The following is a 26623-nucleotide window of genomic DNA, read 5'->3' on the forward strand; positions in this document are numbered from 1 at the left end:
TAACCAAGCGATCAGATCCTCTACCGAAATGGCTCAATTTTCAAACTGACCCTCTTACATAAAAACACAAGTCAAACTTGCTCTAGTATAACACTTGATGCTGGTAACTGCTCTATTTTTCAGGGTGGCTCTTAGAGCTTGACTTCTCCCATCACACTTACTGTCACTAGTGCTAGAGCACCAACTTCTTTACTTCTTGCTTGGAGTACTACTTGGACATGGTCTTGGACTAGATGATCTCTGAAGGTCCCTTCCAACTGAACTATTCTAAGAGTCTTACATAAGCCCTTTTCTAGGACCAGAATTGGAAATAGGTGTGAAAAGAGTATAAAGGGCAGAAGAAGAATCTATTAATTAATTTGTTTCCCTTTTTAATATAGATCCTTAATTCTGCCTGTTCCATCGCTGTATACAGTTCTGCACCATTTCATCCCACCTTCCTCTTTCCCAGACAGAACTAGGGATTTTAAAAGACCACTGTCTAAAATAGGACTGTCATACAACATTGTCTTTAGGTCAATTAAAATATATTTACAATGGACTGAACTTTTCAATACAATTTATATTATTTTTGGACATAAGATGGTGCTTTTCAATTTAACTTTTCAACAGTAAATAATAAATTAAATTTGCTAGGACACAGTTAAAGATCAAATGCAACTATAAACAAGCTTGCTGTTATTAATCAGACAAGAAGTAACCAAAAGGGGAAAGGAAAAAGATCAGACCAGAGATGTCCAATAAAGCAGAAAAGGGTAGAATATTCCTGGGATCAGGCATAAGAACAATAAAAGAAGGAAAACATCAAAAATGAGATGCAGCAACAAAGTGAGGGTGTAAAGACAGGAGAAAGAAGTACAAGAAGGTGTAATATCTGGATTTATTTATCATATTACCTCCAAAACAAAGAAAACAAAGCCAAAAGATGACGTTCGAAAAAAATATGAAAAAAAAAAACCACACATTTGTTTGATCTGTATCCATACCAGCCTTATGAAGCAATCTCAACAGAAGAACTATGGCCAGGCTGGGGACCATACTTATTTAGATGATCTCCAACTAAAACAAAGGTGTTTCTGGAAACGGCTCTGATTACCTTCTTTGAGTCAACTTCAGCCTTGGTTCCAAAGTATGTTTTGGAGGATGGTAAGCAGATGTAGGGGCTCTTATTTTGCATAAGACAAAGCTCCAAAAACTCAGGAGCTGTGCTCATACATAGAACTCTCATACTTCCTCCGAATCCATGCTTTTAATTATAATATCACGTACACTGTCATATGTATCTTTGTTAACGAAGCATAGCAACGCTGTAAAGCAAGGAATATTTTCCAACAATAGTAGAACACTTCAAAGTGTGATCAAAGCAGTTACATCTGCTGTGCCATATTCAATGATGCTATCATGCTTCCCTTCAGATTTTCATTTCACAAAAAAGAAGGGACATTCACTTGATGCTGTTAAATAACAATGTAATAGAACACCTCCCTTTCTTTATTCTTCAGTAATTCTCCTCCAAATACAAAATCAAAACTACAAAATGTTAAATTTAAGATTTTCTTGCTTACGATAATTTTCTGAGAATCTAATGTTTCCCTAACTTTATCTGCCTTACTATTTTTTTCATAGAATGGCTCGGGTTGGAAGGGACCTTAAAGATCATCTAGTCCCACCCCCCTGCCATGGGCAGGGACACCTCCCACCAGCCCAGGTTGCCCAAAGCCCCATCCAGCCTGGCCTTGAGCACCTCCAGGGATGGGGCATCCACAGCTTCTCTGGGCAGCCTGTGCCAGGGCCTCACCGCCCTCTGAGTGAAGAACTTCCTCAGAATGTCTAGTCTAAACCTATCCTCTTTTCATTTAAGACCACTGTCCTTTTTAAAAGAACCTGATTTAATATAATAATAGATCATCTGAGGCTTCAGACGAGCAGTTGGTATTGCAGCATGTCATAGGGTGGTATCTTAATATGGTGAGATGAGTGCTACTGGTATCTTTGTCTGCCACAAGAGAAAAAATGCCCCCACAAACATGGAAGCCACATAACATTAAGAGTCATTTTCAATGTTAATTCGCTACAGTGCATTAAATAAAAGTAATTCTAGAGCATATTAATATTTTAGAAATTATTAACATTGTAGGCACTGTTACAGCAAGTTTTAAGTCCAATATTTGGAATCTGTCACATGATTTCAACTGCGTGCGACTTTTATTTGCTCAAGATACACGTTATATAAACCCACAGCTTTAGCTTAGCTTTCAGTATTACATGGTTGCAAACAGCAAGCATGCTTCTACCATATTTATAAGTTCAACAGCTTATAAAGATGCCTACTCTTAAACCTATGTATTTTGGATTATTGTTTGTTTGGTTTTATTTTTCTAAAGAAAAGATTACTTCTACAGCAAACATCTTTGTTACAAGCCTCACAGGAACTTTTTCAGTTCTGTACTTACTTTATTTTCATTCACCTTCCGTAATAATCTATTCCATTCATTATCCTTGCTCATATTTTTCCATCAACAAAATCAAAACTCCAATTAGATGATACTTTCCCACTACAAAATTTCTCATTATGAATAACAAGGAGGAATATATACTATTACAAGCTGTTCTAAGTTTTTGTAAAGCTATACGAGGATCACAAAGCATTTCTATTAAATTTAATTCCATAACAGCAAAACAAGAAACAAAAAACCAACGTGTTGTTACTCAAACAAAAGTACTGTCCTGCTCAACATTACAACCTGAATAAACCATTTCACTTGGACTGAAATGCCTAATAGAAGAAGTGACCAAACTACAATTTTTCTCATTACTTTTCTTCATAAACCTTAAGACGTTGGCTTTTACTCTTCAAGAAAAGATCTTCAGCCAGAATGTAACTTCTGCAAGTGACAATCTACATTGGAAAACATAACGGGAACATTTTCTCCTGGATTTACGGTGATTTGGAGAAGCGAGAAAGGCTTAGATACCTAATTTAGTCACATATTTTTGTGCTCTTTAATGTGTACACCATTGGCTCCTGCAGCTGACAAAAGCACAGAAGATACACACTCATTTTCAACCATGTCCACATAGGAATTTTTTCAATAGTGGCTACTGAAGCCCCGGAAGTGATACTTTTGATCAAAACCCCATACCAGGCAGTTTTAGCAGCCCACAACAGCTTCGTTTAGTGTTTAAGCTGAAAGAAGATCACATGAAACCATAAAGAGAAAAGATGAGACTACTAGTAGACATAAATTATTAATTCTTTGTGTTGCATCACCTGTACACACCTTCATTTCCTTCTCAGAACATTTCACTATATAAACTGACCTGAAATCCTTTAAAGTAGGATTCTTTAATTAAAGGGGAAAAGGGGAGATAACGACTTCTGAAATTTCCACAACTGTCAAATTACCACAGAGTGATGGCTTGAGATGGGAGTATTCAATATTGTACACTAAAAGACTTACTAATCAAGATGACAGTGTGACTTGAGTTTGTGTGTATTGATAGCACTGAAGCTCAGGTTAAATCTAATCGGTGTGAGAACTAGAACAGGAAACAATAGAAAGGAATGACAGCACTTCAGATATATGCATGTGAAGATCCACTAAAGCTGTAAACACTTGTATTTTTTGGTTTGCTTACTGAACAACTTTGCCTTCCTCCAGAAAGAAAAGAAAAAAACAACAAGGTTTGCTACCAAGCCATAAACAAAATGTTCCATTCTCAGATTACACTGGGATTTTGTACCACTTCAACAAAGAACTCCCATTTAGCATCACTATAATTGTCGAAATGGCAGTAATAAATAGAAACAGAGACAAGAAAAGCCCATTTATTTTTTCTACATGAGTAAGATACTAGGAGCACCACCACTGCATTTTAGCAGTGGCTTAGGACATCAGTTACGGTTTTCCTTCAACATTAAAAAGGTGAAAAGCAACAATAATACATTTGACAGACAAAATGGGAGATTTTAGTCATTGCTGCTCCAAGTTACTTTCCAATAGTCCCATGGACATGTTTAATATCAACTGAAGAAAAGAATTAGGTATTTGTTACAAAATACTAGTTCTGTAGAAAAATTTGTCTCTCCATCCCAAGTGACCCTTTATCAACACTTCTTCACCTGCAGGATGAAATGGTTTTTATTTTCTGGTTACGAATAATCACTGATCATTCACTGAAGTAACTGGCACTACTGCCAATATAGCCAGATCTGAAGATTCAACTAAACATTAGCCAATATGCTATCACTGTGTTACTAAAAAGTACATTACTATAATTTCTTCATCAGTCCACTTAGAAAACAACTTCCCGAGGTCCCTTCTAATCTGAATTTTCCGATGACTGTATTTTTTTTTACTTTTTCTTTTTTTCCAGGAACAAAGAAGTTTCCTTTTGCTCTTCAGAGAAGCAGTGTTCATCATTACAACTTGCAGCACGAGTAGGGGCAATTCTTCTGTTACAGAACCTCTACATGCACCTTCTTCATAAAACACAGGCAGCAAAAAATACCACCATGGCATTCTCATTCGTGCTTCATACTTATAGTAGCAGTCACTGGTGGCTTTCTGGCTGACACTAAGTTTGACACCAACTTCTCTGGATCCTCCCCCCCTAAAAAACAATCTTTCCTCCTGTCAACTCTGAAGCTTTTGTGTGTCTGCTTCGAGCTCTTCTCAGGAATTTTCCACTTCCTACTATGCAGCAGATTCAGGAGCTGGTACATTGTTCCCATCCTTCTTGTAATGCTTTGTATTCCAGTATCTTAGCCTCAGCACCTTCAATTGCTTTTAGAACAGAAGCCACCTCACCCTCCCTGTAGTTTTTCACCTGACATAGCACATGGCAGCTAGAACAAGGCAAAAAGGCAGCCTACCTCCCTGCTGTCCAAACACACCTTTCTTAATAGAACATGAAATAACATAAAGCTAACAGCTGAGCAAACAAAACAGGTGCCCTCCGTTACTGCTTCAATTGCTATTTGTGCAAATAAACTACAGACTCCAGAGGAAGGGCACTATTTATAGCTCTAGGCTTAGGTGTCTTGTTTTTGGTAGCCCACCAACATACCCAACAAGAGTTTGCTGTTAATTTAAACAAACGTACATGCTGAACAGAGTTCTTCTGCAATTCTGAAAAGAACCTTATATATGCTTATGTATATGTATAGACTTCATATATGTATGTATTCCTTTCACGATCTATTGATTTTTTTTTCCTTGGCTGTGCTATTGACGCTATATGTTCACTTTCACCAAAATAGACACTTTAAAAGTCTCTAATGGATTTTTACATACATCTGATTTTTAGTATGACATTACAGATTTGAGTTAAGCTTTTATGAATGTCTTGACTAAGCATATCACCATTCTTTCATCAGAATACCATGATTTTTCCATTTCAAAGCTTATTTGTATACATAAATCACAGCAGAAAAGATCAAAAGGTAATTATAATTAGAGGTTTACATGTTTACTTCATACGTTGGTTCCTCATTTCAGGCCACTACAGAATCATTGCTTCAAGGAGGGAATTTATTAAAAAGATACTTAACAAGCTAAACACCACTGATTACACCTAAAAGTGACAGAATGTCCCACCTACTCCACGTTCAGTGTAAGTCACTTCAGACTTAGGAATATCACTGAAAATGTCTGTAATAAGATGAGAGAAAAGATTACAGAAAACTACATCACATTCAACTATTAAAGAATTGCGCTTAGATTGGTTACCCACACCTTATGCAGATCTGAAATTAGAGCTGATAATCTACCACACTTTCACAGAAATGTACAGCGTACGAAACTACTTCTATTTACATGCTGCAGGTAGATGACTGAGTGAAGGATAAGGACACATGTGGGTACAATCACCATGCAAGACAGTAAACTGTTTACACTGTGCACATTTCGTACAGCTGTGTCCTGCCACTCCCAAGTAATTACTTAAGAGAATGTACCCTTACACTTTGATTTTAACCAGAAAGGTTAAGTCATAGTCCTCAAAATGAATGCCAAAACTGGCCACATTGTGTGGAACAAACACAGATTAAATGCCAATATGTTGCAAGGAAGCAATTAGAGCTTAACAACTTACATTACCACTAAACATAGAAATTCTAGGCTTTTGCTGGGTTTTGTGTTTTGGGGTTTGGTGGCAGGGGAGAGGGGTAAGAGGAAAAAAGTAGTTTTAAAACCAGGGGTATTAGAAAAGCAAGTCACTTATTTCAGTCTTTTTCCTAAGTGGTTAAAAGAACTATGCAGCAGCTCCACAACCCTTTTTTATATGTACACCTGGGAAGAATACTGAATCCTGTTACTTTCCTCAGTGTTACCCTGATGTGGTTTAGACCAGATGTTTAAATGTTACAGTATGTACATTTTCTTCTCTTCTTCCAAGGCAAAAGCAAAATAAGAGGAATATTTGACTTCACTCCACAAGAGACCTATTTAATAGTTTGGTGGTTATGTAAGTAAAGGTAGCTTGGCTAAGTCAATGTTGACGACATACAGAACGACATGATCCTAATGAGTTGGAAAATATTGGCTCTCATGAGATTCAACCAGATGCTACTGCGCTGAGAAAGCTACTGTATTATTGAATTTCATTTTTATGAGGTAAAATTTATTATTCAACCATTAAGGTATCCCACATGAAATCTTGCATAAAATAGTTTTACAGTTACTTTCTGGAAAGTAGATTTTATTTTAACTTTAAGACATCATTTACATGAGGGATTCAAATGCCTATTTGATCACCTTCAATAGAGAAATGTAAGGTCTGCAAGCAATTTTCCTAAAAATACCAGATTAATGGAACCGAACTGTCAACAAAATAATGAACTACCTGAACAGGACAAGGAAAAAGTGGTAGCAAGTTCCAGTTTTCCAGAGTAAACTAAAGCCATGTGTGACTGTGTATATGTTTTCTTGGCAGGCTGAAATGCTTAGAAACTGAGTGCTTCAGGTACCTACTAAGAAATAATGAGGAAATACACAATAAAATTACTCCATAGGATTATTTATGCTCAACTTCTAAAAGATATTGTAAAAGTATTTTTCCAAAATTTCAGTATATTGTATAATTGTTTTTGTTAGAAATAATAATAATAACAATTGTAAAAGAATGTTATTAGGATCATCAATACATCTACTCGTAAAAATGTAGAAAGCATGATGTTATTTCTGCTTCATGTTTCTTTCCACATGTACATGTACAGGAGTTGAAATGCAAAAGCGGGATGTTTCTCAAGCATGTGCAAGCATAAGAACTAACATACTATTTAACTAACATATCAATACACTATTGTGCTTATATACGTCAAGGGTTATCAAAATAACTTAGGGAAACAAAAAATAAATACATCTCTAAAGAGCTATGTCTGGGCTGAAGACAAAAATCCATTAAATAGTTACCAATACCTACAGATTTCAAGTCATTTGTAATCAAAAATCTGTTTTTTGCCGAATTAGTTGCAAGGTAAGTAAGGCACAACATTTAAACAAAGAGCGGTATTACAATATTTTTTAATGTAAAAACCACATCCCGTTCTTGAAATACTCATATTTATCTGTTCTCCACACATTCTGAGCTCAGTCAGGCAATGACAGTACAGCTTGTATCTTTTTATTGGTAGTTTTAACATAACATACGTTACCAACGTGTGGTCAATACAAATTTTTAGTAGCACAGCCACCTCATTCTTAAATTCTGTAAGAAACCAAAACACAATTTGCTTTTGAGATTTCAAAACTTATTTTTCAGCCACCTTTCCTTTGGACGAGAAAAAAAACCTCTCAGACTATCTGATGGAGGCAGCAAGTCTGCTAACCAACAACTGCAAAATACTTCAGGAAAATGTATTTCTCCTGGTAGACAAAAGGTTTTGGAGAACAGAGGGAGATTGAAAGGTGGGGGAGATAAGAGTGTTAATCTTCGAGATGGTTTCTCCTCCTAGTATTTCTTGAATCTACTCATAGTAAGAATTTGTACAAAAAACACCTTGAGAGTTTGTTCTGAACCACCACATCACCTTTGGCCTAAACTAGTTTGAAGGAAGTTTTGGAGTAGAAAATATTTCTGAAGTAACCTAGGACTGAATCCCAGACACTAGGTATAACTTCTGCTCCCTATGTTTCTGGGAATACACAGTGCAGAGCTCCCTTTTGAAACTTCTGCTCTGGGGCCCCAAACACAACAAGGACATGGCCCTACTAGAATAAATCCAGAGGAGGGCCACAAAGATGATCAAAGGGCTGGAACACCTCTCCTATAAAGACAGATTGAGGGAGTTGGGGTTCTTAAGCCTGGAGAAGACAGGGCTCTGGGGAGACCTCACTACAGCCTTCCAGTACCTAAATGGGGCCTACAGTAAAGCTGAGGAGGGACTCTTTGTCAGGGAGTGGAGTGAGAGGACAAGGGGGAATGGCTTTAAAATAAAAAAGGGTAGGAATTAGGTGATCTTTAAGGTCCCTTCCAATCCTAATCATTCTATGATATGGTGATAATACTGGTTAAGCCAGGGGACATGGAGGTGGTAGCAGCAACCTCACTTGGACTGCTGGATCTGGCATCATCCATTTCCCTTTAACAGATCTTTAATTTTTTTTTTTCCTGAAAGGCAAGAGCTGCAAAAATTCTAAATGTTTTCATACTGGTGTGTATGAAAGTATTAATCATCTTGGTAATAAGCCTAATAAATGTTTGAAACCACTAGTGGTTATACAGCCAACGACAAAGTTGTCAGTTGGATGGGACCTCTATAGGTCACCTAGTCCAAGCAATCATCAACACGAGACCATCACTAACACCTGATTAGGTATGCTATGTCTTTGTCTAGCTAAGCCTTGAAAACTTGCAAAGGTAGGGATTCCTTAACCCTGCTGCGCAATCTTTTCAATGCTATTCAGATCTTGCAAGTCATAATTTGTGGTCTTTGTTACATGATCCAGCACTGCCAAAAAGAATGCGGTTCCATTATCTTTGAAACTGTCCTTCAAACATTGTCCTTCAAACATTTGCATGCTGCTGTTAAATTGTGCCTTTGTCTCCTTTCCAGCAGGCTAACCAGACCTAGTTCCCTCAACTACCTCCAATGGAAATACGCTTTATGTCCCTGACACCAGCTGTCCACTAGACCCCCTCCAATTTCTTTACAACCCCGCTCGAACTGGAAGGTGCCACGCTAGGTGCTGCATTGCAGGTGCAGCCCCACCACAAAAGGAGACCTAAGTAATCCTTGAGATGGATTTCACATGACAGTAAACTAAGCAAACATAAAACTCACCTCAGAAAGGAGGATGCAGGGAAATAAAAATCTGACAGCTTATTTAACCTCAATTTCAGATCAGAAAAGTGGGAAAATACCAAATCACAAAAGGTTACAGAAGTTAGTATGTATATAAAAATGAGAAGACGAACCGTGATGAGTATCTGGATACTACAGAAGGACTGAGCGCCCAGCCAAAGGCAGTAACTACAATACGAATAGGGAATAGGAAAAATGTTCAGAATTCATCAACTGTTGTCATATATTGGAGAAACTAATTCTTATCTGGGAATTTCCTCACAATTCTGAGAGTCTCCATTCTATTCAGCCCCGAATCAACACTGAATTCAATGCCAATTAATGCCTACCTGCAGCTTCTAAATGAGCCACTGTCCTGGAAGGTCAGACAGACAAATTCATAAGGATTTCTCTAGAATGAGAGGCTTGGCATGTTTTTACTGCTTTCACTGGTTTACACCCTTTCCCGCCCCCCCCCCAACAGAGATGCATAATATCATACTGATAGTAATATCTAAATACAAGAGCCTTGCCCAGTTTCAAAAGACGAAAACCTTTATTAGCATTTTCCTGGTTCTTTTCTTAAATCCTTTACTGATAGTGCTAGTAAATCTTGGATTAAATCCTGAAAATAATTTAAATTAATACTCCATGCTAATGAAATAGCTTTGTATACTGAACATGGAAACCAAGAAAAGCAAACTGGGTTTGTTTCCTAACTTTAGGCAAAATAAACACATTCATTCGGGGAAACAAGTGAGAAGAAGGAAGAAGAATATGCCAGCATTCAATACACTGAGCAAGTACTCATCCATACTACAGTGACCACAGTCATAAAAATATTGGATGTAGTCAATTGAAGAAGTCTTAACTTATTTATGAGCTAGCTAATCAACATCAAGATTCAGAAAAGTAAAGCATTCAGATCATGTACGTTGGTGACAACCTCTGCATTTTATCAATATTCTGGTTAAATTCATCCTTAATTTCTTCCTAAAATTCCTAGATGTTTTGCTAAAGCATGACAGGTAGCCAGCTTCATTATGTACATCATCACATCTGAGACCTGCTATCTTCAGCAGTTTCACAACAGAAACATTTATTTATGAAACTAGATGAGAAACATATGCAGCACTTTAAAAAAAAACAAACAACCTCTGTATGCCACTGATTAATAAAGCCGTTAATAATCCGGTATTTTTTATTTCATCCAACAGCTTCACCTCTGAATGATCTTAAGTTACAACATGACACCATATAAGGTAGCAAGGGTGGATGTTTCAGATGAGCGAAGTATGGAAAAATTATCCTATATGGGAAAATTAAATGCATCCAGAATTGGTGCCAAGGAGTGAAGCTTGGTGGCTTAGCTTACATCCTGGTTTCTAAGCATAAGCTATAAATACCCATATACACACAAAAAACATTTTGTCTGTTAACTACTCTAAGTAAAAACCTGGATTTAAAGGATATAGTTGTATGCGCATTCACTAGCAGCACACTGTAGCATAATAAGGGTATTAATCTAACATACTTAACCAAAAACATCACAAATTTACCTGAATACTGGAAAACCTCATTCAGTAAAGCTTCGTTTACCACCACAGAACTGCCACTTCCAACAGGATGACACCAGCTCTGGTAAATAGTTTGGAGCAGAAGGGTTTGAGCTCTAGTTGCTTGAACTGTCAAATTCGGAAGCTCAAATATGCATTCTGTTAGTGGGACGTGAGCGCGCTTGTTCCTGTTTAAAAATATTGAGATAAAAAGAAAAATCATTACTTTAGTGCATAAGAATAATAATTCAAAAACTGAGTCATAGAATAGCAGACTGCAAGCATTTAGCCTGTAAGGACAGAGCTGTGTGCCTGTTAAAATTTCTTCTCATAAGAGCTGATTCTACTTATATTGAAATTCACCCGATATAGGAATTGTTACATTCTTTAACTTTACACATTCCTGTAAAACAAGAAAGAGTATCAGATATTTTTAACTAATTTTCTCTTGGTTTTAACATATATAAACAAAAGCAAGTCACCCAAATAAAAGCGACACATAAAACTGTGCAACTACTAAAATCAGAGAATATGTTAAATTTTTTTTCCTGAAAACATTTTAAAGCTTACTGTGAATCAGTAAACAAAATGAAATATATCTAGTGATCCAAAAACCCAAATAGGCAATATCCACACAACTAAATACAACTCACAAAAAAAAAAAAAAAAAGAGTTCTGTACTTATCCTCATATTCCATATTTGGCTGACAGATTTGGCTCAATAAGAGATTCCAAATAGGTACTAATATTTTTCAGTGCTTTATAATCTGGTGAACAGTTGGGGATATTGGGATGACAGGGCAAGATAAAGGGCGTTCTGTTTGGACATAAATTCTTCTGCATATAGTCCAGTACCAACAAGAGGGCTCTACAACAATTATCAAAAAGTCACTAAATTCCTTTCTCTTCCTAATATATATACTATATATTATACTAGTAATATACTATTACCTAAAATTAAGCAATAGATTGACTTGCTACATTCAACAGAAACCACAACAGCTTTTCATTTCCACTCTGGAGCCTTTTCCTGCAGCATATTTACAACATTATTATCTTTGGCCTAATCACCTCCTGCTCCATCACTGAGATGTACTCTGTGTTTCAGCATAATTTTCTCCAGTGTCCCCACAATATAATCCCTTGCACACAGATTAGCTTGTCTATATAGCTGCATTATAGGACAGTCCCTTTAAATATTCTGGGTGTACTTTTTAGAACCCTTCATAGTGTATTAGATTTAATTTAAGGTACTGGAGCATCTCTTATATGAGGAAAGGCTGAGAGAGCTGGGACAGCTCAGCCTGGAGAAGAGGAGGCCCAGGGGGATCTCATCACTGCCTGTAAATCCCTGAGGGGAGGGAGCAGGGAGGACGGAGCCAGGCTGTGCTCAGTGGTGCCCAGTGCCAGGACAGGAGGCCCTGGGCACAAACTGGCCCCCAGGAGGCTCCCCCTGAGCACCAGGAGCACTTCTGTGCTGTGCGGGTGACGGAGCCCTGGCACAGGCTGCCCAGAGGCTGTGGGGTCTCCTCCTTGGAGCCCTTCAGAAGCCGCCTGGACGTGGTGCTGGGCACCCTGCTCTGGGTGTCCCTGCTCGGGCACGGGTGGCACCGGGTGGCTCCAGAGGGCCTTGCCAGCCTCAGCCATCCTGTAATTCTGTGTATATCTCCACCTTCAATAAAGTCATTTAGACACTAAATGTTGGAAGCTGGAAATATCTGCTAGGAGAATAATGATGTCGTGACCGTTCTCTCTTTATATTTTTTCCAATTAGCTTTAATATTTCTTATGAATTCGCATTTGCCATCCGATTCTTTTTAACCCTTCAAGATGTTCTCAATGCATCACATGAATACGTATTTTAAGTATTTAAAAGGACCACACATATAAATCACCCAGATGTTAACTTGCAAGCCAAGGGCATTCACATAAAATACTATAGTTCACAAGAAATTGATGGGTGGCAGGGAGAATAGGGAGACTGAATTCTGGAGAATCTCCTCTGTTACAAGATTTTAGTTACAAGCCTAATGCCACATGAAAATTAACAATAGCAGGTTAATGGTCCATTAAGAATCATAATCTTAAAGCTGCTGAAATTACTCACACAAGCCTTTAGCTCACGAAAAAAAGGAAGAAAACTTTTACCAAAATCATCAAGGGAGGAGCTGAAAATGTAAAGACATTCCCTTGCAGACCTTGGATGCTTGGAAGTTTTTTTTTTATATCAGCAGAATCAAAGCCTTCCCTGGAACTGTCACAAAAGTCACAATACGTTGCATCTGCTACCTGGCTCCATGGGAAATTATTCCAACCATGTGGCCTAACACAGATAAGTGAGATCATACTAATAAGTGGAGACTCTATGAAGCTCCGTGAATACAGAGGCAGACTAGGGGAAATGTGGTTCTTGATGTTCAAGCTCTAAAATCTCTAGCAGAATGAAGTGCCAAAAAGTTTGGGCAATAAAGAGATTTCCTTGCACATTCTGCCTCTGATCAGGAGAGTAACCCTTCTCCAAGAAAGCTGTGAAGGAAAAAACACACCACCACTTCTCCGACTCATCACCATCATCATCTAGATGAAGAAGCAGAATAGCAGAGTATCTTCCTTGCTAACACTTCTGGCCCATAAGCTAGAGATAACTGCATGACGAATGAAAAATGGCTTGGAAACAACCGTTCTGAACATCAGAAGGCTTGTATCAACTACCCTGTTGACACAGTGACAGAGTCACAGGTAATGTCATCACTCTAAATCTGGACTTGCACAAACAAGCATTCACCTTAAGTCACAGGCAGATCTCCTCCCTCGATTCCTTTTGAACACCAGCAAACAGCCAACTGAAAATCTTTTTATCTCAAACAAGAGGAATTAATCTCAAACTTGACACACCTACAGTATAAATACACATCCATCTAAGATGGCTGTCTAGACTTAAGGTAAAAGGAAAGAAAACACAAGAAAGCATTTACAGGCAATACAGATCTAATTATTCTAGACCTGAGGATTATATGAACTGCTCTCTACTGGTCACTAGATCTCCCTTTGAAGGGAGTGGGAAGAAAATGATAATTATCTCAGCTGTGTATGTCTACAGCACAGATCAAAGTTTGATAGATGAAGCCCATCTGCAACAGCTAATTCTATTGTGCCATGCTAAAATTAAAGGAATAAATGAAAAGCTGATTCTTATGACAGAAGACACCCATGAAAGAGTGTCAGATAATGGATGTAACTACAGACAGAAGACAAAAAAACTGCATTTTGTAGCCTTCTGTAAAAGTAATCTCTATTTGTTAGACCAAGGTTATTCAGCCGTATAAAGCTTGGAATAAGGATAGCCGGTCTCAAAAACATGGAGAGGAAGGGGAAGAAAAAAAAAACAGCAGCAGAATTGCCTCTGAGGTGTGACTCATTTGAAGCTAATGACAATTGTGCTGTCAGCTTTTCAATTTAAGCGGAAAAGGTGTGCACAAGTAATGGAGTGCATGCAGAAAGGAGTACATAAGGTGACTGTGTACTTTGGAAAATCCTTCCCTGCAGAACAAAATGCTACATACCCAGTAAATAAAAAGTGATTTTAAAACTCGAGGTTAAACCAATAAAGTCATTTACTCCGGTGTAATCCTACTCTTACATAGTATTCTTATGTAGAAATCCTGAAAATGAGATATGGCTGTTAGCAAAGATTTTGGAGATATATCAAAAGAAATGTAATGCGTGGTGACATCAATCTGAACGTTTCCTAACATTGCTTTTATCAAGCCATTTACTGTGATTTTCTGCTACTTAGCTCATTGCAGAAGTGCACTGTAACTTCTTTTTTCCTTTATGTCACTAATAAGTGATATTTTCTACTTTTTCTTCTCATTTCTCATCACCATATAGGATTAAAATTAAGTATCTCAGAAAAAGATTACAAAAAGACAGGTTCCCTAATGTAAAATTTAGAATGAAGGAAAAAAAAGAAAGAAAAACTTTTTCAACAATATTCAGGACAAACACAACTACACTATTATTCCATCTAAAATAACACATTTTTAACAAACTCATGCACTATAGAGAGTTCTGTGAAGACCTGTCACAACAGTAGCACACAATGCAGCAGTGGAAAAGATTTTGCTTTAAAAGTTTGGCTATTCATTTAATACATATTACAGCTACTGTACTGAACTATGTGAAACTTAGAAGTTTCACATAAAATATCCCCTCATGGGTAATATCAGCGTATGAAATATTTTCTTTGAAATAATATGCAAATTCTAAGCTTATTGTATTTTAACAATCCCATAGGAATACACTGGACTGTTCTTTTTCAGATGACTTTATAGGATAGGAAGTTGAAGAAAATAAATCCTTTTTTACAGAAAAAAAAAATCAAGTCCATAAAGGTGTGGGGAGGGGGAAGGTATTGTACCATGTGTGCAGCAAATGTTGCTTAAGGAAATTTTAACTAGGCCTGGCTAGTGATGAAAGTGCATTTATAATTCAGGATTTATTATGATAGTTTTGAAACACAAATAATGCGTTTAAAAGAACTTAAAATACAAGCTTGCTACCAAACTGCACCTGTTAATACAGAAAATCTCTCATTAATAAGGTACTGAGCTATATTTAACCATATTTTATGACCCAAGAGATATATTCAAGCAATAAATGAAAATACAATTATTTATATTTTTCAATAAACCAAGTCAGATCTATGTTTCAGTACTGTATCATTAAATTTGCATTAAGCAACTGAATGTGACTTCATATCAAAACTCATCACCACATTAAAACAGTTACGAAAGTTGGATTCGAAAACCACTACTTCAACTGCACTGTAAAACTGTAACAATACAAATAATTATTTCTTGAATCTTTACACTCAAGAGTTAAGATGCAGTTCTGAACATATGTTCATTTAACTGAACAGGTTAAAAAACTACCAATTCAAACACTCTTCTCTAGGGGAAAATAAATCCTAATGTAACTAGCGGGATAGACTACTCATTAAAGCTCAACTTGGACAAATTCCAGAATAAATTTAAGGAAATATGAACAAGCAAGTCTTGCTGTGTAGTGGCATGGAGTGAAAATGAATCTGTCCTAATTAAATGATTTCTAAATACACTTTGGTTGTACCCAGTTTGCTGACAAACTGTAATACAGACTTGCTGAAATATTTGGATAAATCTGGCGTACCATTAAAGAAAATAGTTTTCTTCGCGATTTTTGAATGAAAACACGAATTGGTCCTTATTATACACCACGCACAGGCACCAATATAACCAATCCATGTTAAGTTCACAGGCCTGCTATGAAATATTTTCAGTTTGTAGACTTCAGGAACAGCAACTCATTCTTTTAAAATCAACACCTCAGAATGATTGAAAGAATATAGTGGTGAACAGCTGGCTCCAGAGGTTTATATAGAGTCCCTAACTGCAAAGCTGGAACCTGCAAAATGTTTCCAAAAATTTAATTTTTGTTATTACTCATATCCTGTACAGTAAAAAACTATTAGTTCATTTTTTCCAAAATAACAAAACCAGTAACCTGCTACTAGAACCCAGCAACTGTGTCTTAGAAGAACCTGAATGCAATTTAAATGCCTAAATAACTTCACTCAGCATTTGTACACCTTTCCTCCTATGCAAACAGAATATGTATGTTGGCTTTATACTTGACAGGAACAAAGGTTTCACCTACACACATACACCAAATACGTATTCCTACTTAATCTGATCCTTTATATCAAGTTTAAAAAAAAATGACCATTTTGATCCTTTCACTTAACATCATTTAAGTAGCTGCTATTGAGTAAGACAAACAAATATCAAAACTTTGAAGGCAGCCTGCAGGTAGAAGAAGAAAGGGAAAGGAATTTAACCACTACAATTTTGAATTTATTTAGTTTTTTTATGCACAACTTATGTCACTGCTCCTCACAATAAAGAACAGTCATATCACACAGCCACATACACTGCCACAGGTTTTACTCTTAAGGCAGTAACAGTTATTTATGCTAGAGAACCAAGTCTTAATTCCACAAAATAATTAAACCTACTTTGGAACACTTAATTCCAGAAACATTTCCAAGACTCATGCCTTCGAAACCTCTTCTGCTCTTCTATAGATATCCCTGAAGGATGCATGACCTCTTAAATCATCTCTTATGCAGGTGAGACAGCTGCAGCTATCTTCTTTCTCTTATTTGTACGAAATACTGCTAATCATACAATTTATTGCAAGGGAGAATACAATTAACTTTGAGATTTATCAACTTTTTTCTTTTTTTTTTTAAGAATAAAAAAAATTCTTTCTGTAAATAATTTCAGATATGGGATTAGAAGAGAACAAAATGATCATTTCTAAGCTGACTATTGTGTAGCTTTTTGTTTGTTTAGCATCAGTTCTGGAACTGAAATTGTCGGTGATGAAAAAATCTTTGTGAATTGTTAATTCATATAAGAACTTCAGAAAAAAAGATTTCCTTCAAACAACTGTGAAAATAATACAAAGCAGGCAAAGTCCAAACTTAAATATATCTTAGGAAGAGACTAGAAAAGTTCTATTCTCAGTTCTCAATGAAGTGGGAGTTTTAATAGAACAATGGAATTGTTCAGCAAAGAAAAATTAAACGCATTATTACAAGAACAAAAATGATTACTAAAATCAAATAGCATCCAAAAAGGAAGAAATCTTACCAAGACAAATGCAAAGCAAAAAAATGCAAGAATATGGACATGCATGTTAGGAACTGTAACCTTGGTTCACTTTTACATCATTTTGGTTGCTTTGTTACAACCAGGCATTAAAAACGATGATCGATACATGAGAATAATATTACTGGTTTGTGAAGCAACCAGGAAGAGAGAAGCAGTGACCTCAGTGGGACGGTTACTGTCACTTTATCTGCTGTGCGAAAACACTAAAGGGAGCAAGAAAAAACAAACACCTGGAACGTGAGGACAGGAAATTCTTATTTTTTGTAGGTTTGAATCCAGCCATACCAAACGTCAGATGAGTCTTTCTTTCCGCTGGAATAAAAGTCTGAGAAGGCAAGAAAGCAGTCTACCTCCACTACGAGTTCACTCATAGGCAACATGTCCCAAAATGCAACACATTTGAACTAAAACCCTTGTTGACAAGGGAAACTTGTTGAACAAAGGAAAACCTAAAAAAGGGTTGGGTTTTCAGTCTTATTTATGGACACGTTATAAACAAAGGTGGCTACTGAACCTGTAATGCAGGAACTCATTAAACCCGCAGCTGCATTAGAAAAACCATATTTAGGAAGTTTAGATCAAATTTGGCTTCCTGGCTTGCCTTGCTCATGAGTGGAACAGATACCAAGGGTCTACACTCTCAAGTGGAAGTCAGTCACTAATTACTACTTCCTCCTTCAAAAAAAAACCTCCTTTTCTAATCACTAGTTAATACTTGTCTCCAGAAAGAATCATTGAATTGATATACGAAAACTATGAAATAATACAATTCCAAATTCTCTGCTCTAAGTAGATTACAATACGAGCACTCAGCCTTGTCTAGTCCTTAATATATGTGGTTAGCTTTACACCTATCAACCACCGACTGAATCTTGTGCATGAAATTATATCTTTGAAGAGTTGTATCTTGACAATTCAGGTGTTTGGGGGAAATCAGAAAACAGGGGATAAGAAACTTACCTCACAGAATGTGATTAATGACAATTTTTTCTTTACTCACACATTAGATATCTATTCTTTCTTTATTTCTGCAAGACGGTCTGCCATTTTTTTTTTTTGAGTCTAGAAATCTTATTGTCATTTATTGTGGTTATTAATGGAGAAAAGGGAAGGGATATGACATTTAGCTGCATTATGTCCAAAAGGATGCAAATACAAGGACCAGGAGAAATTTGACATTTGTAACTATGACAAAAGATCAAACCATACTAAAAAAGATGAAGAAATCTGAAAAGAATTATTTCCTATACGGAACCACTGGCTTTATGAAGGTGGTACAGAAGGAATCAGACACCGAGCGCTTTCACAGCTACTATTTGGGGTGTGCCTGGTCTCTTCTGAGGAGAGCTAGTCTGCTGGTAAATGATTTCCTGGGGAGGTGCGGGGGATGCAAATCCACGGCAACTTGGAGACGCTGCAGCTGAACAACTGCAAATGACCAAGACCACCAAACAGCCAGAGGTAACAAGGTAAAAGTAAAAATTACTACTATCCATAAACCTCCAAAGAGCAAAGATTTGTGTTTATAAAGAGAAAGAAAGAAGAAAGCATTACTTTTTTGTAGCTTTCCTAAATCAAGTATCATTGCTTTAGATACTGTAGTGTAATCCAATCTCAGCAGCCACAGGGGTGGAACAGAGCTCGGGGAGCTGCCGTCCCATAAAGTAGCCTACTTTACTGTCCAGACACACAGCCTCTCCCCCTCCCTCTCCCTTTTCCTCTCCTCCTTCCCCCTCCACACACTCCCAGAAGCAGCAGCAACAGCCTTTAAATCAATCCTCTAAACCTGCCACACGGAGCCATTTGGTTGCCATTAGCAGGTAAAACAGGGAGCCAGGAGGGCTCAGAAACATGTTAGTGCTCACTGAGGAAAACTGCATTGACAGAGTCATCTGCAGGACGCGATGGCACGGAACAAGAGTTAGACACGAAAGCTGCTGCCATCGGACAAGGAGATTCGTGCTGAAATTGGCGTTATCAGGAGAGGAAGAGTTGTGACTGTGGCTGCCCTGAGAAGAGCCGTGACTTCCACTTTCCTTTCATGCCGTCAGAAAAGCACCAACTCTCACAGAAACCACCCCCTCCAACCTGGGGGAAATTCACACAGTCAATTCAGCAGCTAATAGCACAGTCATTTACAGGATAGTTTTATAATGCTGAATTACTATCAGCGCAAATAAGGATTTTTTTTTAATACAGATTTCTGTCCAATATGGTCTTTTAAAATTGCACACATTGTTTTTAGGTTAAATTACCTTTCCTATTTCTAGGGAAGCTGCAAAATTTGGCAGATCAAATGCAGATTAGTTACCTCCTAATAAATTTATTTAAAAAGGTAGTGATATTCAATTTCTTAGCCCACTCCAGTCTATTAATGATTTCAAATTTCAGACTCTCTTTCTACCCCAAAGTTGCATACAACTTCCATCTTTGCTATTTCTTACAATTCTTTGGAAATCATCATACATGTTTGAAGATTACATATATATTATTTAAGACAAATAACCTGAAATCCTCCCCAGTTCATGGGCTCTATCTATGGGGAAGACATTCCCATTTGCTAGAGCGCAGCTGACCAGATATGACCCTACCCTGTAGACTGGAAACATCAGAAAAACTGTAGTCCAGAGCCCTACTTTATGGGGACGAAAAGTGGCTACCCCATAAATCCGATCCTTCTCCAAAGGATGCAGCTGTGAGGATTTCTCAGGAATGCAGATATGGGGAACAGAGGCTTTGTTTTCTTCTCATCTGAAGACATCTCCTGAAGTAAGGATATTAGCGAGTCTTGCAAGCTAGGCACAGTGCCTTCTGAGAGCTAACCGAGATGGAGGAATGGGAGGAGAAAGGACTGAAAAGTAGCCTCTTTCTGGGGAGCAAGGATAAGGAAATGCTTTGAGCAGGAGCAGTCACAAGGACAGATCCACAGACTTCGCTGTCTCACAAAAAGCTGTCTAGGTAATTTAGCATCCTCCTAATCCTTGTGGAAATGGTAAGACAGAAAATGGTAGAAGAGCGTACTGGTATAGAAGAAGGAAAGAGACACAAAAAGGGCCACAGTTTTATCTTCCCCTCTCAGGTTTCACAGGATAGGAAGAAAAGAAAAAAAATCATGGGAGTTTAACAGATTTTGGATGAAGGAACAAGAATGAAGAAAAGACACCAAAAAAAGAAAAGATTTTAAAAAGACAGCAAATACGAAGGAAGAGAAACATTGTTTGAGTACTTCTAATAAAATGCCCACAAGATGGGAAGAAGAACATAAGGAAAATGCTCAAGTGTAACCTCCCACAAATGCTACCACACACACACCTCTCCCCTCCTTTGCAAATTTCTCACATACACCACTTCAGACTGTTTTAATTCATCTCTAAGTAGTCACATGAAAATTGGTAGAAACTGGAAAAAATGTGACCAAATTTAGGTAACTTTGCCTAGTTAGACATTTTCTTGAAGATTATTAACAGTTGCAAAGTTGTCAAAAGCTGGTCCACAGCTCTCCGAGAGAAGCACAAAACTACTTTTTTGTTTGAACTCTGAAAAGTTCAAAGATCTTTGAAATTAACACAGTTTTCAATCCCCTGCTGAAGATTCAAGAGCAGAACAGAACCCCGACTTCAAGTAAATGCTAGGAACTGACCTAAATAAGAAACTCTGTCCAAAGACGTAAGCTGGATTTTCTGTGAATTTGTTCTGTTATACACTTCTGTATATTGCTTATTTTGTTTCATAAATTGATAAAATCTTTTGGTGGTAAAAGATGCACTTAGAGTGAGAGACTTAAGGCTGCTTGAAATTCTGGTAAATTTTTTATAGTTAGATCATGAAGGTCAGAGAGGTAAGAAGGTACATGTCCACATTAGCTACAACAAAAGGCTTCAAAATATTGCACTGAACTCTAGAAATAGACAAATGCACCTAACTCTACTCTTCTTTGCCTGCAAGTAACCCATAGACCCTTCTAATTTCCTTTAAAATTAAAGATATAGCAACAAAAGGAAGTTGCTGGAAGGCAGAAGGGGTGTTTTGTTTTTCACATTACCAGAAAAGCCTTTAATGTAGTGAAGGATGGGTCAAAGGCATCATCAACAGCAAGGGCAGGGATGAACAAGGTGTGTTAATGCTCCATGTATAAATACTGCATAAAGAGCAGAAAGACTATAAAGGCTATTTAAATTATATTGTAAGCCCATTAATTAGTAACCTCAAAGGAATTTTTAAATATAGCAGAAGCTATTTAAAGCAAAATATTACTTTGTTATGTTAAATCTCAGTAAATGCATAATACTAAGTAAATTTAGATTTAACAGTAGTTGTAGTTTGTGAAGTACAATGTTATGCACCGATTCCAGAATTGACTTTACATTATTCCTTCTCAAAAGCAAGATAAACTTTGAAGCAGGTTCTATGGATATAGATTTTTTTAATGCATTTGGTCTTGTCTATCCACTGTGAACGTCTCAAGTCTATGTCATCACTGACCTCACGAGTTTTAAGACCATCAAAGTAATCACGTACACTCATGCTGAAGAAAAGATACTGCCAATAAAACACAGCATCAGAAAAACATTTTATTGCTGTCACATACGTACACAGCCAAATACAAAAGAAAAGCTGAGGTATAACAAGTACGCTTACTTCCAAAGCAAGACACTAAGCCATTGACAGCATTAAGTTCCAAAGAAATATTCTAATCATGCTTACCAAATATATTTCCTTCTACTGAAATGTTTATTTAGTCATTAAACTTGAAGTGAATGCAAGTTAAATATCAGCAAACAAAAATAAGTAAAAAATACTTTTAAATCCCTTAGGTTTTTCTTATAAACATACATTGTAAATGATTTCTAATGGATAAAAATTCTGATTCTCATGGTTATCAAATTCATCTGAGCCTGCCACATCAACATGCTTACAAAAATAGGTGCATTATTTAAGTCTAGAGAGTTTCTGGTACCTCACTCCAGGCAGAACTGAAACCTACCATCCCAGGCAAACTCTACAGAGGTGAGGAAGGACATGCTATGGCTTGTCCAGCAACACAATAGCGCTCCGTAATCATAATGAAGATAACCGTAAAAAGATAAAATTGGCAATTCTATACAGCTTATTCAATAAGCAAATAGCATAATCAAAAAGCATATAAACAGAGCACTTCTGTGAAGGAGGATTATTTGCTACACAAGGTGAATAATACCTTTTCAGCAACATTATTCTACAGGGAACTATACGAGAAGTCTTGATGCTTGAAAAAGTCAATCTAATTTTTTCTTCAAGTTACAGAATTGAACGACTACAAATTTCTTAAAAGAGCGCTTTCATTCCTCACAATTCCCACATTTTCTTAAAAAGTTGCAATTAAAAAAGTGAAAGGGAAAAGAGCAACTGTAACACTAAGGTGCACTCCTTCAAAATCTATGTAACAACCAACATTCGAATGGGTCTGGCTAGCAAGATGGCACAACAGTTGTGCCCCATGCCCTTAGTTGCAGGGTGCAAGTTTCAAGCAGGGTATACCTTTATTGGCCAAGTAAACATGGCCAAGTGCAGGCATCAGTAATGGCCTCTGTACATACTTTTTACCTGTTTGCTCCCTGCCATAGTTTGGGGCCATGGCAGCTGACACTTTCTCAAACGATGCCTAAGCAATGCTGAAGGGACCAACAGTGCCAAAAGCTCTCCACAGTCCGAAGCCTGGTTCTGTCTTTCTTAGTTTTATTTATGTTTTTCCCCTTTTTGGGAGGTGAAGTGAAGGAAGGAACAGGAATAGGTAGGTAGGTGTGTGGACTCGAACTGAGCCAGGATAGGCCACTGTTTTCTGGAATGTTTTATTTAGTAGTTTACGCATAGTCAGAGAGATTATATTTCTCTTCATGATTCAATGACACAACGAAAGGAGCAAAAAAAAATGAAGCAGCAAATTGCAGGCAAAATTCTGGGGGAAGAAAGGCCAAACTCTGTGTGTAACGAATTGCTGCCGATGGACCTACAGAGGCTAGAGTTGACACAGGTAAAGACTCAAAGCAAAAATCACTGAAAATCCTAACCATTTTTCTACAGATGGTGGTATTACTAAGAGAAACAGAACTTCCAAATACATCTAGCAAATAAAGTTTATCTTAGGGATTCAATTTTTCTTTAGCATCGACTCTACAAAACAGCACTTCAGCACTAAGACAGGAAGTTCTACATCTCTCTTGTATGTCACAAGTAAAGCAAAAAGCAGCTTTAACCCTGAAAACCCTACATATTTTTAACTACATTCCATTAACTTGTTCTTAGAACTAACGTCAGCAAATACCGATGGCAACAGTTACTAAAACCAGGATAATGTATTCACCATGTGCAATCACTTTCCTTGGACAGATATTAGTTAATAGGCTTAATTTATTTTCAATGAAGAGTCTTGACAATTAATTAGTCTAAATAATTACACTAGGAACACTACAGATGACCAACCTTTGCAGTCAGCTTGGCTGATTTTCCTCCTCACAGACAATACTGAAAAATACAACTGCTTCCAATTTACATTGATTAAAAGTTCACTTTTAACAGATTTGCTGAATGCTGTCTGCCACATCTGCTGAGAAGCAGTAACTTTAGATCTGGACTTGATTTAAAAGAAAAAGTTAAACTTGAGGTTTCTAACTGAAGTTAATTTGTAGTCACAGTAATCAAGCTGCAAGTCATGTGGCAGAACGCAAAACCCCTCCTGGATAGAGGGTCCTTCCTGATAACCGACTACAAGTCTTTCCAGAAGAGCACAGCTGAAAACTGCCACAAAATGTTTCTGTTGAACCTTGATATATTAATATCAGTGCAGATTAAAAAAGATTCCACAGCATTAGCAAAGATTCCTTAAGCACCTTCATCCTTATACACGAGCACATCGTACTTAAGCTTTTATAATGAAAGAGATGTTATCAATGAAAGATCATCATCTTGTCAAAACTATTAAGCACCCTAGAGTGCTGTTCCCAATTAACTATGATATATTCATATACCTACTCCTCCAACAAAGATGCAGAGCCGCAGTGAAAGCACACACCTACCAAAAAAAAAAGTCTGATTTAGTGTTATGGTTTTTCATGCATTTCCTAGGTGATGGCATAGACATGCATAAAGCTGAAGTAATTCAGCATACTACCTAGGCTGATTGTTCACATCTGAGGCAATTTGACACAACCACCTCTTCAGAACCCAAGAGAATGCCTGTTTCTGTCAGTTCTTGCACAGCCCATATCACTGGCATATCTCAGCAGTTCAAGCAGGTTTTCACACGTGCTAAGTAACTCACATGACTCTGTCTCCGCTGTCCCATACGCCGATGGCATCTGTTCAGGCATGCAATCTCAGATATTTTCCATTTCGAAGGATACCCTGAATTTTCATCTGGCAGTTAGATCCAATTACTGACATAACTAATAGTCACAACTGAATGCTACGAAATGAGTTTCATGTGTTTTCAACCTGTTTCTGCTTCTGACCCAGGAACCGAGCATGCCCCTCAACTGCCCATGTGAAACATAATCCACGTTCAATCTAAATTGACATTGCTCTTGATTTACTGTGACTAGTCAATAAAACAGGCTGCCAAATTCAAGACCCAAGTGTCAATTTATTGGAAAACTTCCTAGATTTATGATCTAATGTTCACAGTCTTTGGATATCTGCCTCTGTGTTTCTTGCCAGCAAGGTCCACTTGCCTCTTACTAGCACACAATTGCACTGAACTGCACAATGGCTGCATCTCACAACCCTCAAGCTCACAAACCTACTGCAATTTCTAGTTCAAACCTGCATTACTCCACTGAACTTGCCCTGCCAAAAGGCTTCAGTCAATTCTTACACACTTGGACACTTTTAATCCTCTCTTTTTTAATCCTCCTTATACACTTTTAATCCTCTCTTTAGCATGCAGCGAATCCTAAGAGGTCCTATTGTCATCACAGTAGTACCTTGCTGGTAAAGGCCACAACAGCAGGAGCTAATTTGCTTGCCAAACAACCCTCTTACTGTTCAAGCCACATCTTCATCCACCACATTACCTGTGGATCAACATTAATTGCTCTCGCTCTGGTCAATTCACTGTGAGAGTGATCCTGAACACAGGATTTTCAAGATGACCAAGAAGGCACACATGAGCAGATGCACATCTTAACTTACACTGAAGCTTGTAACGCCCTTACTGGATACTGTAAAGAGTCTACTGATGATGAATTCTGCTAGTTAGAGTTATGTGGCACACCAATACATGGCTCTGATTAAACTAGGGATGTTTGCCTTTCTGGGGATACATAACGGGAAAACAGGAGCAAAGCTTTGTAAAGATTAAAACGCCTTTATAGCATGAAAGCAGTACACTAAGCAGTAGTAACACGAGGTCTTCAGAATCCTCCGGTATTTTGTAATGTCAAGTTACAAATATTAAAAGTTAAGATAAAATGATGTGTACAAAACATCCATTTGACATCTATGTGGCAACAGAATCAAAACAAAAGCTAGAAATTAAGAGGAAAAAAAACTCAAAATGCAACAGGCTGCTGGCAAAGCATGTTAATCAATGTCCTGGTATAATCGTTAGCCAAAAGGAGGTTAACACCTAGCATGTCAATCTAATGCAGATGTAACAGAATCTGGAGACATAGTAAATATTTACCTTTACAGGTAAATCTGTGTTGAAATATTAAGAGCTGCTACATTAACATCAATATTCTTAAGGCTTCATAAAAACAAAGTGTACACACACACACACATATATATCCTGCATGAGGATCACTGTATCTAGATTTCTGCTGCAATCTTTCAGTATTTTCAGGACACACATTAATAAAATAACAACACTAATCCTTAGCTTTAACAAGTGAAACAAGTGTCATCATATCTCTGGGCAGCTGAGATGCCCAGCATTTGATGCATACAACTTTTAATAAGAAAGCAAATCTTGCAGCCTTTGTCAGTAATGGACAGATCTTCAATAAAAGCATTGAAGGAAATAGAAGAAATATGAAGACAGTAAAATCTTCAAACGGGGTACAGTGGCTCATATTGAGCTCTATCTCATT

General features: G+C 37.3%; 1 protein-coding gene across 10 annotated transcripts in view; it reads right to left on the reverse strand.

Moving 5' to 3' along the window:
• The window catches only part of VPS13B (vacuolar protein sorting 13 homolog B), a 478347-nt gene that overhangs the window by 359028 nt on the left and 92696 nt on the right, over window positions 1–26623 (reverse strand). For all 10 annotated transcript variants that reach the window (XM_083824116.1, XM_083824118.1, XM_083824115.1 and 7 more), the window contains one exon: window positions 10846–11030. In XM_083824116.1, the coding sequence (XP_083680242.1) occupies window positions 10846–11030 (185 nt within the window). The remainder of the gene's footprint in view (window positions 1–10845; window positions 11031–26623) is intronic.

The sequence above is a fragment of the Anser anser genome, assembly GCF_964211835.1.
Source record: "Anser anser genome assembly, chromosome: 2".
Taxonomy (NCBI): domain Eukaryota; kingdom Metazoa; phylum Chordata; class Aves; order Anseriformes; family Anatidae; genus Anser; species Anser anser.